This window comes from Lytechinus pictus, chromosome 13 (assembly GCF_037042905.1).
Source record: "Lytechinus pictus isolate F3 Inbred chromosome 13, Lp3.0, whole genome shotgun sequence".
Lineage (NCBI taxonomy): Eukaryota > Metazoa > Echinodermata > Echinoidea > Temnopleuroida > Toxopneustidae > Lytechinus > Lytechinus pictus.
The window spans coordinates 24,352,749-24,372,042 of record NC_087257.1 but is presented as its reverse complement, the minus strand read 5'-3'; the positions used below and the strand labels follow the sequence as shown (position 1 = coordinate 24,372,042).

At 36.5% G+C, this 19,294-nt stretch overlaps 1 protein-coding gene across 1 annotated transcript; it reads right to left on the bottom strand.

The window, feature by feature from the left end:
• Positions 1-332: 332 nt before the first annotated feature.
• LOC135156311 (serine/threonine-protein kinase 17A-like) lies at positions 333-11,117 on the bottom strand. Its single transcript, XM_064108276.1, has 2 exons — positions 10,810-11,117; positions 333-1,142 (listed from the first exon to the last, which is right to left on the bottom strand). The coding sequence occupies exons 1-2, from the start codon at positions 11,115-11,117 to the stop codon at positions 932-934; spliced, it is 519 nt and encodes a 172-aa protein (XP_063964346.1). The 3' UTR covers positions 333-931.
• Between the last annotated feature and the right edge of the window lie 8,177 nt (positions 11,118-19,294).

The window sequence follows — 19,294 nt, the reverse complement described above, 5'->3', positions numbered from 1 at the left end:
CCTTGATTAGCTCTCTAGACGGGTAACCCCTGTGACAAGGGCACGTGCTATCTGCCCCCTTCTACCGGTATCCGCACCCCTGGATGGGGAACAGGGTTACCCCTCCAGAGAATCCAGGGGTGCGGATACCAGTAGGAGGGGGGCAGATAGCACGTGCCCTTGTTCCCTGGCCACTCCACTGATTGCCAATTTCCATGTGTCCTCAGTGTACATCCTTCATGTGATAGGGACTTCCTTACCAACCGGAGAGGCTACGTCATCATCAAAGCTTACTCAATCTTTTTTATCCTACACATCCTCACCCTTAAAATGTTTCTTTATTTTTCACTTTTCAGCTTAATCTCTCTCTCTCTCCCTCTTTCTCCATCTCCCGATTCTCTCTAAAGGACTATCCCCTTAAATTTATCATGGCATTTATGTATAAAATATCTTGAAAATTCAATCCCTGTCGTCTACATATTTCCAATCAAGGCTTCATCTTCCAAATTCACTCTATCAGATGTTACATATTTTGCAAGCTAAACATTTTAATCTACATGTAGGTCTTCCTATAGCTGATGCACTCATGACTTGGATACATGCACCTGCATATTCTTTGCATATCGTATTTTTTATTCAATTAGTGGAGTTGTATCTCTCTTTCTCTCTCTGTCTTTCTTTATCCTCTAATCCTCATCTCTCTTCTTATTTCTATTTCTTCTGTTCATTTACATCTGTCTCTTTCGGCTAATCTCTGTAATCTTCTTATACTATTTAGCTACGCTCATTTCTGAAGAATACTACTTTACCCAAACACAATTCGCTGTCATTTTGACAGTTCAACATTGTGATGAAAAGTGCATGCAGAGGCCTCAATAGATAACTCCACAATTGATGTATGCCTTGTTTAGATATCTCCATTGAAATAGACTTCTTTATCCTCACTTTGTATCTACTCATATCTATATAAACATTTATCTTTCAAATTCCACAAAACCTCATTTACATCTATAATTACCTTTAGATCTAGATGAGCTATGTTCTGTGAATGGAGATAGTGAACACCCTCTATAATCTGCCGTAATAGTCTGACCACATCTCTCTCACAGAAGCCGTCTTCTTTGTCCGCTACACAGTACTGGTGCAGCTCACCCCCGCTGGCACTGCAAATAAAGGAAATGAACAAAAGAAATTAATATCATATTGAGATATGACTTACATTGTATATTTCAAAAAATCTTTTTCAAGTAATTGCACTGTGTTTTAATCACTGAAGAGATTTATTTGAGTTAATAGTAGATGACATGAGAACTTTCTTTTTTTGCAATACAATCAAACTCAAGGTAACATATTTGTTTGGGGTAAGTTTTTTTTCTACCACGACTGCAAGCACATATATATTATGACAATAAAATTATGTAGAGTCTCTGCAAATTTCATAATGTGGATGATTTGCAAATAGCTGACCCAACACAAATAAAAAATAAATTTACAAGTACGCAACACAACCTTCTTCTTCGAAGAGCAAACGCTGTTTCAAGGTGATGAAGATAAACGCACTGTGTGTGTGGAACTTTTCACATACTGTTATTTCATAACAAATTAGGCTCTTGTTCAGTAGTGCAGGTGCGATTATATATGCATGTGTAAGTAAAAACATTCTCGTTTGTGGTGTTTACTTCTGCACCCCACTCAAGAAGGCCTCGAAGGCATCAACATAGCCATAGGGGTAATGGGCTTTGCTATTAACTGTCATTATCATCATCATCATCATTACAAGTACTGTCTTAATCATCATCATCCTCATCCTCATCATCATCACCCTTGCTTTCATCACTGCAGTTGTGTCAATTTGCAACAAGGAAGCAATAGATTTAATCAAAAATTGATTTAATTAAAATTTGTAAAAGTTGAACAGGGCATCTTTTGCTACATATTATTTGTTTATTACAAGTATTACTGTCTAGCAACTTTGTATACTTTTGTACACAGATTAACAGTGCAAAGTCTAAAGTATTTCTGGCCCGATAATCCTGATTGGTAGCTGATTGGGGCAAGGTGAGCTGGATTCTCACCTAAATATAGTCCTGGGCCCGGTTGGTCCCTGGTTTATCACATGCAGAGGTAATAACGTGACAACAATCATGGGAAAACACGTAGGCAACCATTGGATTAATGTCTAACATCACTCTACATTTGTTATGATGATAGCTCAGCAAAATTAATGCTCACTTTGGGGTAATCTCATATTCACTTGAATCAGGGAATTGTGAATCCCTTTTCTGCCAATATGGTTAGAAATTATTCAGATTAATCTCTGAAATCACTATATGTATTTGTTTTTATTATAGATATTCAGTTTAAAAAACAAATGCCCACTGTTAGGTAGGCCTACCTTTAATATTCACATGAAATATATCGTGCATTTTCTGTATGTTCATGGTTCGGATGCACAGGGTAACCCACCCCCCCCCCCAAAAAAAAAAAAAGAGAAAGAGAGAGAGAAAAGAAAAGAATAAAAATAGGACCTATAGCTACATGTATAGGCCATAACAAAACTTTGCAGAATAGTACATGTAGGCAGACACATTATTCTATAGTTTACTGCATTTATTGGTTTCTGACAGGATGAACTATACTGTATTATTTTGTAAAGAACCCCCAGACAGATAATATATTCTAGCAATATCTAGGTCCCTGTAACTGATAACAAAACAAACCATGAATTGAATCTGTAGTGGGCCTCTCAATAATCCTATTCATCCTTAAATGGCTAGAGACCGATGACAACCTCTTTTTTTTAAAACGACACCTTCGTAACAAGTCGTGACGTTACCGAAATTCTTGTGCACACCGAGGGCGAGAGCTCTTGCTGAGCTGGTCTAAAATATCCCTCTCTAGGTGGTTTCAGACCGCCTCGAAGTTCGTCAGTTCCAGGTATTCTCTGATCGGGAAAGTTACCCCGATCAGAAAATACCAGGTATTTTGGTAATGTGAAAGCAAACTACGCGTAATTTCCCCGAAAGAAAATACCCGCTAAATAGTAGGTACATGTACTTGGCGAAATTACGAGAACTTTCGCGGGGATTTTTCCAAGGTCGCAGGTATTTTGGCGATGTGAAAGCAAATTACGGGAACTTTTAGCCCAGCGTGTCGTTGGGTGCGGCGCCGTGGGTGGCTGCTGGGCTAGTAGTTTTGAATCTCGCACCTTGCCTGCTTATTAGACCATACTGCGCATGCTCCTAACTTCAGGAATTTATCCCGAAGTGTATGTTTCGGGGTGGTCTGAATGCAGGAATAATTAATGGGTATTTTTTAGCCTAAAAATGTTCTCGTGTAATTTAACGGGGATTCTTGTGATCGAGGCGGTTTGAAACCACCTAATTTCTCCCCCACTGGATTAACTCAGTGGGACTACAATGTACATTCCTATCATTTAGACATTCGTACTGCTCACAAAGAGAAGGATTTATTTTAGTCTGAATCTAAAATAGCCTTTTGTAAAATGCCATTTTTACAAATGATAATATCTATTGCGCCAGAATTCCATAATAGCTTGGTGAACCTTTTCATCCATTTCTTGGCTAAGCAGGAAAATGTACGGGAGTGCGAAGAAATCACATGATTCATTTGATTTGTACAAAACTAAATCCAGAAATCAGCAAAATATAGAGTTCTATTTCTGGCTCTGTTTGTATGGGTTATGAAGCACATCATTGCATGTACATGTATGTAGGCCTAAACAATTGCAGTTCTAATACTCAACCCAATGGTAAAGTTATACATCAATGATGCAAAAATTAAATAATGGACCTTGCAAACGCCATAACCTCAATAAATTTACCTTCTTAGTTTCTGTTTATTACATAAGACTGACATTGACAAAAAAGTAATTGGTAATGTATGTATACATACTCTTTGTATTAGCCAAAATATGCTGGTAAATTTGAAAATAGGAGACATGATATATGTATGTCATTGGGATGAAATACAAGGCCTATTACATGTACATCACATATTGGTAAAGTTCAATTTAATCAGGCATTTCCGAGCAATCGAATGCTTTCACACAGTAAAAGCACTGTTAATATTCATACATCGCTGTTTTACTATATGAGCATTACAGCAGTTGATTAAAATGGTTTAAACAACAAGTGTTTAAAATCTCAAACAACAAAATTTTAATTTTTAATATTTAAATCTAAAAAAAATCAGCATGGTTGTTCTGAACAAACTACTGTAAGGTTCACATAGTTATAGAGTTGTATAAAAATTCTAATCAGCATTTTTACTGTGCAGGAAAAAATGAATTAATGAGAATGAAAAGACTGCAGATGTACAGGGTAGGCTAAATATTAAATGACACTTTATGCTGGTAGGCACTTTTATGAAAACCATATCTTTGTACATACATTTTGGTTTATCAAAATGATATAGCTTAAGTTTTTTTTTCTCCCATAACAAGATAAATTCTGAGAATACTATTTATTGATTTCTCTCATACACACTTTTATCATAAAGGACAGATGATACACCATATGAATTCTGTGTGGTTTGAGATACTCGGAAAATATAAAATGATAAGCAACATCACATGGAAAATTGCATGCACTTCAGGCTATCATTTCTAGTGAGAGCAAATTCTATTCAATAAAACAATACATGTACATGTATATCAAATAGTGTTAATTTCAAATTATTTAGGGGTAAATATTGATCAGGTATATGTAGTCATTTTCTTTTAACAAGAAAATTTTCTCCTCTTTTTCATGCTAAAATATTTACACGCTATAAATTTTAACAATTGAAGACCTTTCCAGAACATTTTTTTTTCATTTATTAAATGGTTTTAATCAATATTCTGAGTGAGTGTGTTTGGGGAAATTTTAATAGCCTTTGGGTATAAGCAAACAAGGTCACCAATAGTACATGTACAATTGTACATGTATGTGTCAACCAAGAACCTTTATCAATATGGAATCATAATTAAATGGCCATACAATACAAAAAGGCATTGAAAATTTTTAAACTGATTTGATTATAGTTCGGAAATCAATGAAATATACACATATTGATAGAAAAACAAATGTACAAAAGACATTACCTCACTTCATTCAATAGAGGTCATTGGGGCATATCTATTAAAGGGTATTCAATATGAAGAACATTAATTGGCATTCTATATTGCATAATATTATCCATATGTTTCGTATGCCTGGGAATCATCATCGACGGGAAGCAGTTAAGGCTCTTTAATTAACCACTTATCGGTTCAGTCTTAAAAGAATTGGGCGCCACTAATTTGGTTAGAATGTGTTAATCATCGGATCAGGATTAGCTAAGACCGATTTAAAGCCGGAGTTGCCAATTTGAGACTTGGCAAAGAGTGTGCATCCCCCAATCAATAGCATGGTAACCATTGAAGCTAATTAACAATTAGTTAAATCATTTCAATTGATGTGGTCCTTCTTTTACAAGGTTTTCCTGAATGAACTACAATACTTGGAATCCTTATCACTTGTTGCTAGGATTTAGAAGTGAGTCAAAACTCAAAACAGCTCTCACATTGTGGAGCAGTTTTCTATTCAAAATGTGTTAAATTTCAACAAGTGTTAAATAGTAAACTGGTCTATTCCTTATCAATCATAACAGCCCCCCCCCAAAAAAAAAAAAAAAAAATCTGAAACTTGGTAGGAACTTCTTGGAAGTTTTGCAATAAAGTATTTCTAGTTGCGTTCTTATTCCCTCAGTTTTTTTGTGTGTACACCATGAAATTCTTACTTTAAGCATGCTCTTCTTTATATATTTTAAGACCTCTGAATTAAAGCCCATCATTTCACACTAAAGCAACCTTCTTTGTTACAAAAAAAGTAGCATTTTAAGACACAACCCGCACAAATTAACTGCACTTCCCAAATATCCACTTTTATATAAAGATTGGTTGAAAATTGAGTTGTTTGATATTTTATGTTGGGTTCAAGAAACAAATCTTTCTACAATGTCCCCTCGGAGTAACAATTTGAAAATGAATGCCAGATACTTTGCAGTCGCAAACTAAATATTTGGACAGGTACATGGCCCCATGTGATAATTTTCACGTTGCCTATGATTCAACTTCCAGATGTCAATACTTAGCGGACCCAAACAAAGGAAAGTGATCACATGGTTTATCTCCCCATCTTTTCCACAAAAAATGGCTTTTAAACAGATCCAAAACATGACTCATGACAGAGAGAGCGAGGGGGGGATAACTTAGTTCTACATATACTTTACACAGTTGAGAAGGGCAAATGGGGGGGGGGGTGAATTGTCACGTGATACCGTACACTGTAGAGACAAATAAGGTCAAAATAGAGAGTAATCCAGGCAAAACATACGCCACAGCCTGCCGGTTTGGCTTTGGACACGTCATAACCCAGCAAGGGTTTTCCTGGTGTAGGTTTGTTGCATTTGTGTGAGCCAATCATCCGCTTCCTACCACCCGTTTCCTGACGAAGATGAAACTTTTTTTATTCTTCAAATCAATATTTCCTGTTCGTGCTACAATCGAAGCAATATAGATTATCTAGTACAAAATAGCGGTGACTTGCACTATAAGGTACAATATTGGAAACTGTGTCCATACTTCATGTACAGTATTACATGTATGTACCAAAATGCTGGGGAGGGGGGGGGGGGTAGTAGGGTCCACGAAGTGAAGGCCTATATGTATGTTCCATGGTCTAAAATATTACCAGGTGGTCATCATTATACTTGATTATGATATGTTTCCTGTCGTGTATAGTTGCAGGTATTGTCAGAACATCCGTGCAGACGAGGGCCCTGACTTACAAAGAGTTACGACTGATCTGATCAACCTCAACTGAATGGAAATCCATCAATGTCATTTTTTTTCTACAGGAAAATTGCACAATGCCCTTTTGTAAACAAACAGGAGCATACTGAGTTGTCAAGAAAACAATAAATGTACATGCATGGACATAAATCATATCTAGAATACATTTTGAACAAACATGCATTTTTATATGTTGAAGTTTTTACTGGCTTTCCATAGTTGTGGTGGATCGGATCAATCGCTACTCTTTGTAAGACGGGGCCCAGGGCACATGACTGTAAACAGAGAGGCAATTACACCCTCCCCATCTTCAAACTTTTATATTTTTGAATTCTCATGAATCCATGATCAGCTTGGTCAGAAGTCCCTCACTCATTTGTGGCCCTTGTGAAGCGTTGTGGCCCAGTGGATTAGTCTCCGGACTTTAAAACAGAGGGCCGTGGGTTCAAATCCCAGCCATGGCATAGTTTCCTTCAGCAAGAAATTTATCCACATTGTGCTGCACTCCACCCAGGTGAGGTGAATGGGTAACTCAGTACCTGGCAGGAACTTATTCCTTGAAATGCCGAGCACTGGAAGCTAACTGCTTGAGCTACAGCCGGGGTAATAATATCCAAGTCCTTTGGAAGTGCACAGTGACGGTATTCATTATGTGTTATGCGCTATACAAGAACTGACTATTATTATTAATTTAATTATTATTTATTAACCTCTCCCCCCCTCCCAGGCCAACCAAATAGCCCCAGATAAGGGACAGTCAAGCAAACTAATGGTTCAGACATAAACTGTAGGGTACAGACTACAACATGACAGTCAAAACAGACACAGATGGCATAATTAGCTTCTTTCATCCATGGAACTTTAGGAAAAAGGGGAGGCAAAATAGAAAATTTATAGAAATGTGTCAACATTATCTTGAGTGGTATAAAAAGCAAATAAAATCACACTGAATAAATGGAGTTAAGAAACAGCTGATTCCAATTTAATTAAATAACTGATGAATTCACGTTTGTAGTGGACGTTACAGGTAACAGGGCCCAAGCGTGCGATTGCTGACGCATCAGAAGAATCAAGATCACACTCAATATCACAGGATGTACTACAAGCCCATAAAACCATCGCTCTTTCCTCATGTTAATCGATCAAAGTTCCGCCTATCCAAAACACCTGTTGTATCAGTAATCGAAGAGAAAAGACTGACCGAATGGCTCTAATTATATCACTATACCAATGACATTAAATGTCCTTATTCATTCAATCATCACTTTGCATGTAAGCCTCAAGTGTGAACAGGGACTGATATTTTCCTGGTGTGAATGTCACCACCTGTGATAGCAAGTGTTTACCCTTAATAATCCCAAGTATTGGTAAGAATAAATTACATAATCTACTTTAGTAAAGAGCAAATTTCCCCAGGGACAATCATGAACACAGTGAACAACACCTTTATACATACATGGACAGCAGGCCTTCATGTAATTTCCACAAGATCTTTGAGTTTGAAAGATCGTAACAAGATATTTGGGGAGCGTTTTCATAAATATTCTTATCTCACAAGTTGTCAGATCTGACAACTTTCCTTAATTTTGATTGGCTGAGAAGCACTGCTACTACATGTACAGTAACCGTCTGATAAAATGGGACTTTTCGGATAAAACGTCTGACAAGTCGTTAAGGAAAGTTGTCAGATCTGACAACTTTCCTTAATTTTGATTGGCTGAGAAGCACTGCTACTACAGTAACCGTCTGATAAAATGGGACTTGTCAGATAAAACGTCTGACAAGTCGTTTCATGAAACTCTCCCCTGAAATGTTGTTTGTTCGTGAAAAATCATTAAAAAACCTTTTTATCCAAAACAAGTAATAACTGATTTCTCAACTCCAACTGAAAACTGTTGACACACGGGCACATGAAATGAAGGGATCAAACCTCGACAGATGACCTGTCTACATCTTGTTTTAAAAATTATTAATTAAACGATCTCCTTGATTTTAATAACAATGTCTTTTTACCAACAGTAACATGTAAATGAAAATATCAATTTCTTCAATCACTTGATGGGTCATTTGTTGAATTTTTTTGTCAGAATCCATTTTGGTGATGGTTAGCATATTAAACTGGGATTTATCTTGAAAGTCTTTTTCATTACCTGAAAAGGATATATCCTGTCTGGCATTGTCCAGTACCTGCATTGTACAGTACTTACACGGAGTACCTTCAAATCTACTTACCATTCGGAGAATCAACATTTTGAAAGTGTCTAAAGATTTCCTTGAATAAAGTTTATTATTAAAGGTAAATGTACGAATTCAGTAGATCCTTCTATGCTGAATAGAGTTGACCAATTATTTGAGAAAACCTATTTTCAATTCTAAGAATCTGTATTCTAAAGTACTATGGATCCATGATCATCCATCCTTGAAGTTTTGTTTACGAGGTACAATCAATCCCTTCTTGATACTGATGAACTGAGGGTATCATTGTCAGGCCTATAAAGGCAAATCATTCTTTCATGTTCGAAGAATCTATACATGTAGGCATATTATTGGTGCACGTACATGTTGGCTTAAATGTATCCTTGCTTCATAATTCCATTAAAATAACTAAAAGCCTAATTTATGATATACATGTAGGTCTACAGTATTTTTCAACAACTCATTGTCAATGTCTTCACCAGAACAAGCAAACTTCTAAACTGTTTTCCTTGTAGAAAATCAGTATCAACTGTAGTCATTTTTAATTTTCTGATTCTTTATTCAATTTTCAAAGATATTCATGTTGTAGATGTCATGAAGAATGAATCAATGAAGCATTGGTTCATGTATAGTGTGCGTGTGTGTGTGTTTAATTCAACTGCAACAGAAGTTACTATAATCCAAAAGCCTATCACAAATTACACGAAGGGCCTGAACTTGAATATAAAATAGTGACGATGTGAAACTTGCTCTCAATAAAAGGAAGGAATACTCAGAATACTTGAGCCAATTATGATTTCAAAACCCCCTTTTCTTTCTTCTCTTTCGATATATTTCTTTCCTCCTTCCATCAAAGTATTTTCCTGCCTGTCAATTTGAAAAGGAAATGAGGGTAAGGTTCAAATCTGGGCAGAGACGGGAATCTGCGTGATTGCGAGATTTAACGTAACATGAGCCACTGCAGTAGGTTCACAGAGCACAATCCTGAAGAATGTGACAAGTTTGGACCTTCAATGCAGAGCTGTCACACTGTTAACCCCTTGCTTCCCGATCCTCATCCCTTCCTCTCAAAGAAGGGCCATCAAATGCCTCCTAATGGGGGGTTGAGGGGGTTAAAGTGCGTAGCTATGAGTGCAAGGCTTCTTTGTGTGACTTTAGCTTGTAAGTTGATTATCAGTATCAACAGCACAGGTGAAATCCATGCCGAAAAAGTGAGGTTATCGGGATTGTTGGGTTTTGAAGCGATTAAGGTAACAAAGATGGCACGATTCCAGCTGAAATCCTAGGTAATGATACTTCAGTTGAACTTACACAGTTTGACACAGAAATGTTTTGAGAGAGAGGGGAGGGAGATATACAGAGAGAGTGAGAGAGTCAGTCAGATATTAAACAGTAACAGAGAGAAAGGTAGAAAGAGAGAAAAGGGGGAGGGAGAAAGAATGAGAGAGATCCTGCAGAAGGGTGAATGCTTGGATCCTTATTGAATGTTTTTCCTGACAACTTTTGGACAACTCCAACTTTCTGAAGCCATAACTAGCATTGCAGGGGATTCAACCCCCCAGAGCATGTCAGTGGCTCACAATCCAGGGGCGAATCAAATAATCCCCAACATCTCAATCTACAAATTGTACATCAGTTAGCATTCTTCGACTCACTCAAACACTCAAACTGAGGATAGATTTTGATTCACTGAAACTTAGTTTTATTAAAACTATGAAGCTGTGGTTGCTTCTTGATCAAATCTTGCTTTCGGAGACCTTATATCGATAACTTGATAAAATAAAGTAACAGTAACTTACTATTCTAAAACAAGGATGACTTCTGTTGACGTCTCGTAGACCTCATGGAGACCGATGAGCCGCTGGTTCAGGACCGAGTTCTCCAGGATGCGAATCTCCTTCAGGATGTCTTCCCGGCAATCTCGGCCCATCTTACGCTTTCTTACAAACTTGGCTGCGTAATGCCGGTTGCTCTCCTTGTGCTTGCACTTGCGGACAACTGCAAAGCGCCCCCTGTGGATCAAAAGAGAAACAGGCAAAGGTTTGGTAAATGCAAGTTTTAGAATAATCTTTAATATTAAGTCAAACCTGCTTGCTTTGGCTACCATCTGTAACTTAGAAAGACTACCTGAATATAAAAAAAAAAAACACCATTATTTTTCCTTGGTTAGTTTTCCCCATTTGAACATATTCTTTACAGGAACTTGTCAAGATCACTTGCTCATATATATTAGGCCTACCAGTACAGTAGATTTCACCATTGAAATCCATGGTTTCACTGTTACAAACAGTAAATACATTTAAGGAAAAGGATCATGGCTTTAGCCTTTTCTAGGATGAAAAAAGAAGAAGTAATTTCAAGGAAAAAAAGAGATCCATGACCTGACGCTACATGTACATCAATGTTGATATCCTGTTGTGGTCACACCCAAAATCATGTATACATACATGTGTAGTTTATGATTACATACATGTAGGCCTATACCAGACACAGAAATATCTAACAGAAGTAATGAGGATGTAGAGAATATCTACCTACATGTAAATGGTTTGTTCAATATCTAATTGAAATCATAAAGCTGTAAAGAATTTTTCTTAATTACCACACATAATAATGCACTTAAATAATCATTATCAATAAGTTTTAACCATAAAAAGAAATTGAGGTGCTTTTGAAGTCAATAATCTGGGATCCATTTGGGGAGCCAGCGTGACTCTCAGAGAATAGGCTTCTCTGTGACGGTCCACTGGGCCGCTACATTGCCTTTCATGATCTCGGATCAGATTACTGAATCCAAAGTATTTGAACTCCATGGAAGGTCAATGAGGCATACTTCTCTCTCAAGTTTAGCTTTTGAAATATATCCTAGAATGAGGATGGTTTGGTAAAAACCAGTGGCAAGGTAATTGTAAATGTAGGCCTGTGCTCAATGGCTGGCTATACAGTCATGGATTGGTCACGCACTGTATAAGTATATGATGGTTTCATATTTTGGCTAAAAGATACAAAATATAAAGCCAAGCACTTCATCAAAATTGTAGAAAAAATCCTACATAAACATGAAACACTGCATGAACATTTTTTTTAGGGGGGTACAGGGATTATTTCATGGAGAAAATGGTCGACAGGGCAATGATTTTAAATTTGTTCTTCTGAGCCAATCAGATGCAAGGATTTCAGTACCTTACAACAGTAAAGGTACCTTTATAACAGTTGTCAGTGGAATCACCGACTAGAAAAAAATAACTTTGTTTCATGAAAATTCTCCCACTGGGAGGGGGAGGGTAAGAATGGTTTGTGCATTGTGCCCCCGACTGGATCCGGTGCTGTCGACACAGTTCTTGACCTACAATATACTGGAGACCCCACTTGTGATATCATTGAAGCAAATTATGAAGAGACTTCCTATTATCATTGAGTGGATAACCCTTATTGAGGCCACAAGACGAGAATGATTTCCCTCAAAATCATGACGAGGTCTCAAATAATCTCAAGATTCTGGTCCATAATTAGACTGAAGAGCTCAGATATCATCATCTTTGATGCCACTAAGTCCGGGAGATTGGGAGATTTCAAGGCAGGTGCTTCAAAATCCTCTGATAATCAAATTATCAAACCACAGCCGTGACAGTGCATGTATAATGTTAACTTCATTCTTACATGTAGTTTTAACACAAGACAGGTGTAGACGGTATAAAGTTATTTTAAAAATAAATTACACGTACGATAGATCAAATAAATTATTTTCAATTCAAAATCTTTTTGTTACAATTTACTTTAGAAATTAAAAGTCCAATTATTTTGTTGATCTATGGAATACTAATGCATGTTTATGACCATCAATTCCCCAGTACATGTAATGTATGTACAAGTGGGCATATTGCCCACAGAATGTGATATCTTAATATATTTAATACACTATACATGTAGGTACTTGCCATAATTATGTATTGTTTGAAATTAATGAATGAAGATATTGAGCTGTGATCCAATTTTTTTATGTGTTTTTGACCTACAATTAATCAGGGTATATAGATTTTGGAAATATGCCATTACAACATGACAAAAGAAACTACATTTCAACTTTAAACTATGAAATCTATAAAACATTCTTAGCCTTCAAAGGAAGGTGTAGGCTACAGATATGTAGGCCCTGCAGATTTCCTAAAACCGTTGATTAAAATCCTACTTTAGAAACAGACTGTGTGAATTGTGAAATGAAGTTAAAATGAAAAGTATATTGGCACATTAAATCAAGACCTTTAAAAATCCATGCGCAGTAGCATATGAATACAGAGAAAGAGAGAGGAAGTGGGACTAATGCGACATTACAAGTGACAAACCCCATGACCCACCTAATGAAAATCTACCTTTTCATCAAAACGATATTTGCAAAGGATGGGCTCATTTCGCAGGCTTGATCAGACAGACCCGTAATTAGTTGGCGATAAATCGTTCCCCAGGGCGGGGCAAGGGGGTGAATCATTTGCACCCCGAGGAGGATTTAACGAGATATCTCAATAACGGGGAACAGCCAAGGTGTCAGAGACGATGAAAGATGATGAGAAGAAGATTAGGGCTGATGTTATTGGCATCGATGGAGGTGATAGCGGAACTCAGGCAAGTTTTTAATATCTTCCTCACTTCAAAACAGATTTAAAAGGGAAGGGACAAATATCAGAGGGTGTATGGTGCTATGGAAGAAACTGTTGAAGGTGAATGCAGGCTGCCCTGAGGGATGCACTTCTTCTACTCTTATTGTCAAGATATAAAAAAGGAGGAAAGTATAAAAAGAGGAAGTGAGCAAGGATATAGAAGAGTTGGCTCAGTCATATTACCATACTTTTCCTTCCCCCCCCCCCTCCATTTCTGGTGTTCCACTGTCAAACAGACCATGGTATAGGCAGATGAATGTCCTCAAAGTTTTCTTAGAAAATACTGAAAAACACTTCTGGGCTCTATTGTGACACAAAAGTAAGTTTGCAATTAATCACAACATGACAATGGCCTATCCAATCCTACATGTAGTTATAATTACATGTATAAATATGTTCTCTTTCAACTTGCTTCCATTTTTTGTTGGTATTTAACTAGCATTTTTATTCATTTCATTATCACATCAAACATGAGCTTGACCTATCAATCCAACTCAGTACTGTCTGCCACTTCATTGGGACATGTAATAGGTCCATGATTGGAACCATTTACAAGCATCCTTTTTACTGACCCTGACTGCAAGATTACCATAAAACAACTCCAGCAACCTTCCCACATAAGATGTCAATTATCTGTCTATTATCTATATCCTATAAAATCACACCAGACTATGACACCAGTCAATCAATTAGGAAATGGGCATGCTCTTTGCAATGATCCCCCTGACTGAAAACTGTCTACTGTCTAGTAATGGAATTAGTTTTTCACCCTCTCATCATCCCCTATCTATTGTTTTGTGTTTTAAGCGCATACCTAATGACTATCCGCGCATTTCCGATGCCCGGGCAATGACTGCATATGTCTTTCAAGTTCACAGAGCCGTCTCTATGGTGGACACTGATGATGTCAATTTTTTTTAAGATGGGACTTTTTTCCCCTTTTTTTCATCAACACAATGATGATATCTAATTCATTACATATTTTCAAAGATTTTTCCCATGGGCTGAGTGATGTTTCAAAGGTTGTTATCCATGATTTTGACCCAGATTTGAACTCCCAGCCTGTAGATAACCCTTTCGCCCACAAAACTTGTGATAATCAACAATTCTCCACGCACGTACGCCGTTGTACACAAGCATCTCAATAACAAACATCAACAAAAATAGCCACAATGGCACAAACAAGAAGTGGTTGATAAATGAGTGATTTGAAGTTTCTGAGTTGAACCTTTTTATAAAAAGTTAGCTTTGATCACAGAAATAATAATTCAGATCAGATTTTGTGACTGATTATAAAAGAGGTGTACATGTACGCAGTCAATGTCTGCACTAAATGCAGATCTGCAATTTATTTTGATTTTGCTATTCAATTTCATTTCAACTCACTATCATTCTATTTTTTTTTTATTACCCTCTTTTTATCTGTTATCCTTTCTATGAAATGGTATCTAATAAATCATACTCAATTCATTATTCTTTGGCACATTAATTGCTGGACCCTCTTCAAAGTAATCATATTTCACCCATTTTGCACGACATTTTTCGCTCCAGGTAATTCTGTTTCACCATTGTATTTTATGGATTTCCTGCACAAAGTATATCTGGCATGATGCATTAGGGATATTACGGGGTGAAAAATCGCCAAAACTATCTATTCTATGCACGGAATTCCACGCCTTACAAAACGAACAAAGAAAATATTGAACTGCTGGTTTTCCTTTCTTCTCGGCTAAACCCTGCAGCATTCTACTGTCTAGGCATTTTGCAACTCTTTTCAATCTTTTTGTCTCCTTAGAGCTACCACACGAAGGCCAGTATTCAACAGAAGACACTGCAAAGAGGACAATTAGGAGAATTAAACAAAAAGGGGGCTCTGCGAATGATTTACAGGACCAGTACTTTGAGTTTGCCTATATTGATTAACGAGCAATCGAAGATGGTGCAATACCACAGTAGTAGTTGTGTATTAATAGAGAATGAATGTAGTCATTCTACGCTTGTTTTATTCTTTGGTATTTCATTGTTCGCATGCAAATCATGAAATCAATATACATTGTACCTGTGTACTTCCACAATAATTTCCTCATCAGCATCATGGCAGCCAGGGACTTGTAAGATCAGCCTTGCAACATTAAAAAAAAATCCTAAAAAAGGTAAGTGCCTCCATCAACTCAGAATTCCTGGCCTCCATAATGTTGCCAAATGCAGTATTTTTAAATGTAATTTAGGATAACGAGAGTGTTTTGTCTCCACAGAAAAGAACCATCAGTTCTCCCAAATTCCAAATTACTTCATAACTTTTTTTTCTTTAATATGAATCACAACATTATGAAAACATAATTGTCCAGGCATTGTACTAAAGGAAACTGGGGGGGGGGGGAATCACAAAATAAAAATTCTATAAAAGTAGAGTCCTGTATGCATTGCCTAAAATATGAGCCAAAATCTTTATTTAAATAAATTTGTTACCCATAAGTCATCATAACATTTGCCTCAAGGTATAGTTCACATATCCACATAATGTACACACGTTTGCTTGTTCACACAAAACATGTCCTTGTCTGGGTCCAAACCAAGTTCAAATCATAATTCCGTCTGCTCCCAGAAAGCTGCATTAAAAGACCTTCTTTTAAACCGAAGAAAAGTAAAGTAGGACGGTATTGTATATTGCATCATTAGAAGATGAAATGGAATGAACAGCTAACATTTGAACACCACAAACACTTGTATCAAAAACCTCTTTGTACAATGTGTACACCCACAACCCAAATCCTATTGACTTACAGGGAATACCTGACATATTTGGGGTAAACCGTTGGCCGAATTTGCTCCCTAATGGAATTTCATTTGATACATGCCAATGATGTCATACACCCCCATCCTGTTCCTAAAAGTACATTTTATAAAATGCAGACTGCAGTTATTGCTAATAAAATACATGTAGATATGCAATTAAACAATATAATATCTGAAAATTCAAGAGATTCAAAAGATTAATCCAAAAACTAGTATGAATGGAAGTGACTTTGACAATAAGTCACTAAAATTATGAAATGCAAACTTCTCTTTTAAAAATTACAACATCGAAAGAGGAAGGATGCTGATTGGATGATTGTAGTCACGGAAACCAAACAGATGATAAACTACAGAAATTCTCTAATGACGCCGGGTGCAAATATTGTTCATGTCAATAAGATAATATTTGCTTTAAATAAACATGATCACTTGCAAAAGTGGGTCTATAAAGTATAAATAACTTAAAAGTTAATACATGTGCAATGACATCTTGATCGTTTGATAAATTGACTGTTCACGGTATAAAGACCTATGAAAAAGAAATGGTGATACTGTGCTTTATATTATGTTATGGTGAATTGGGTATCCACCAAGTCTTGTGATGTCATCAGCAGTAACCATCTTAATATTTCATGAGTAAACTGAACAGCTACAAAATCTTCACTTCTCAAAAGTGGGTTATAAAAAAAAAAAAAACACTGGAGGCTGTTTCACAACATTTGAAATTATAAGTTACATCCACTGACTGTCACCATGATAACTTTTCTTCGAAGCCAATTAAAACCATGAATTTCATCAAAATTGCCATGATAAGTTTTCAAGCATTATACCAAGTTGGGTAAAAATCAAAATTACAATTTTGTGATTAAAAGTATTTAATTTGGGATAATTGCATTCCATGTTTGTACATGATCACAATAATAAATACCACACAAAATGCAAGCAAAAAGGCAGAAAATAATGTGTTTTGTACTGAACAGAGCCACTGTTGCTCGAAAAAGCTTCCACATACAGTACTTGATGATGAAGTTATATGTAGGGTAAATAGTATTTATTTTAGGAAATCATTGTCACATGCCTCATTATCAACTATTAATAGAACTCTGCCCTTGAGATATGTATCATAAAAAGTTTGACTAATCTCATTTCTAGTATTTGAAGACTTCAACAAATGATTCTCCTGGGCATAGGACTCAGAAACACAATGTTCAGGGACTGATTGCACTAGGCTAATTATTATGATTGATTACATGTACATACTGCATGTGCATACATGTATTTGATCATATAGCCTGTATATGTCTTTGCGATTAAACATGTATATCAAATCAATTGTGATGATTGCTAACGATTTGTGTAACTTGAACAAGCAATATCTACTTGATACTGTATGGGACACATCTAGAGTTGAACATGTTCATCAAGAGAACAAGCATGTTTGCCAATTGATTTGAGACATATTTGAGGCATACCTTTGGACTTTTGACTCCGATCTTGAACAACTTTCTGAAAGTCATCGCTCAGAAACGTCAAGAGAGTTGGCAATTTGCACGGTAGTTTGAGTAACGCGAGACAGAAAGGTGCTCCCTTTCACCTTGACTTATCGGAGTGCCAAACTTCTTTCCAGAGGCAAGAGAAAAAAACTTGTTATGAAATCGTTGGGCAAATAGTTTGCAAACAGAACTTGCGGGGTTTCGGTTCTTTCTGGGGAAAAGATATCATTCATGACGTCAGTCCTTACCCCCTGAGTGAGGAAAATACATTTTCTTGCAGTACATTTAACATGGGTCTTACAAGTTATGAAACAGGAGTCTTTAGGAGACATGTGGCATGTGCAAAAGATATGCATGTAGAGGTGTTCATGTTTTTTCAACCTGAAGCTCTTATGTTTTCATCGCTTCTACATGAACATACACATTGATAATACTCATGTTTCATCATAGTTGAGTGTCCCCCCTCCCTTCTCCTGAGGGAATATTCTGTGGGTAGAAATGTAATTTATCAGGAAAATTTGAAATGAAACATTCCCTGCAACACAACCAAGGATACAACATGTAACATGATTCTAAACCTTGTCTTGTCTCTGGCGATTATCAATCTCTACAATAATGGTGATAAATGACTTCCTGCTTTATGTAAAGTCAGAATCAATACAAAGCAACAAAACCTGTTGGTATTCTTTATTGATGAACCTCCAACTTCTAATGGGACAATAAGAATTGAATGCTTGAGAAGTCAAAAGACGAGTGACTTTGTTTCAAAAGTCCAGGTCTAGTCCAGAGGATCTATGCTTGGTTGGTTCTCAAAACAGTTCTGAACAAGTCCAACATAGTTCCCATTTAAAAAGGAAAAACAATTTTAGGATTTAAAAACTTGTTCATGGTTGACGCTACAGCCCACTACCTAGTAAATGATGCGAGAAGTATTAAATTAATTTAGGCAATTATATAGAAGCACTAGTTGATCATTTAGATGATCCTTTTGCTTTTTTTCTATATCTTTTACAAAAACATGTTTGGATAATCAGGTAATAGCAATTTTCCATTTCTTGGGCGGACCCTACAATAAAAAAAAAAATGTGAACAATGAGCTTAAGTTTAGTACAGCAGAATGCAATGGCTCTTAAAAGTACACATGCTGTGTTCTCTTACTGGAGGCTTTCATTTGATTTTCATGATTTCAATTTTCATCTGATTTTTGGGGGGTCAACTTTAAATTTTGTACATGATTTTTAATATATTGATCTGTGCTACATGTAGATCGATAATTTGAGTATCACCGCCTTCACAGCAAAAAAAATTACTGTTGTGCAATATATACATACATGTACATG

Excerpts from the sequence above, each read along its gene's own strand:
- LOC135156311 (XM_064108276.1), bottom strand. The coding sequence starts at position 11,117 with ATGGTAGCCAAAGCAAGCAGGTTTGACTTAATATTAAAGATTATTCTA. Across the intron at positions 1,143-10,809 it reads GTCATCCTTGTTTTAGAATA|TGCCAGCGGGGGTGAGCTGC; the intron begins GTAAGTTACTGT and ends CTTTATTTGCAG.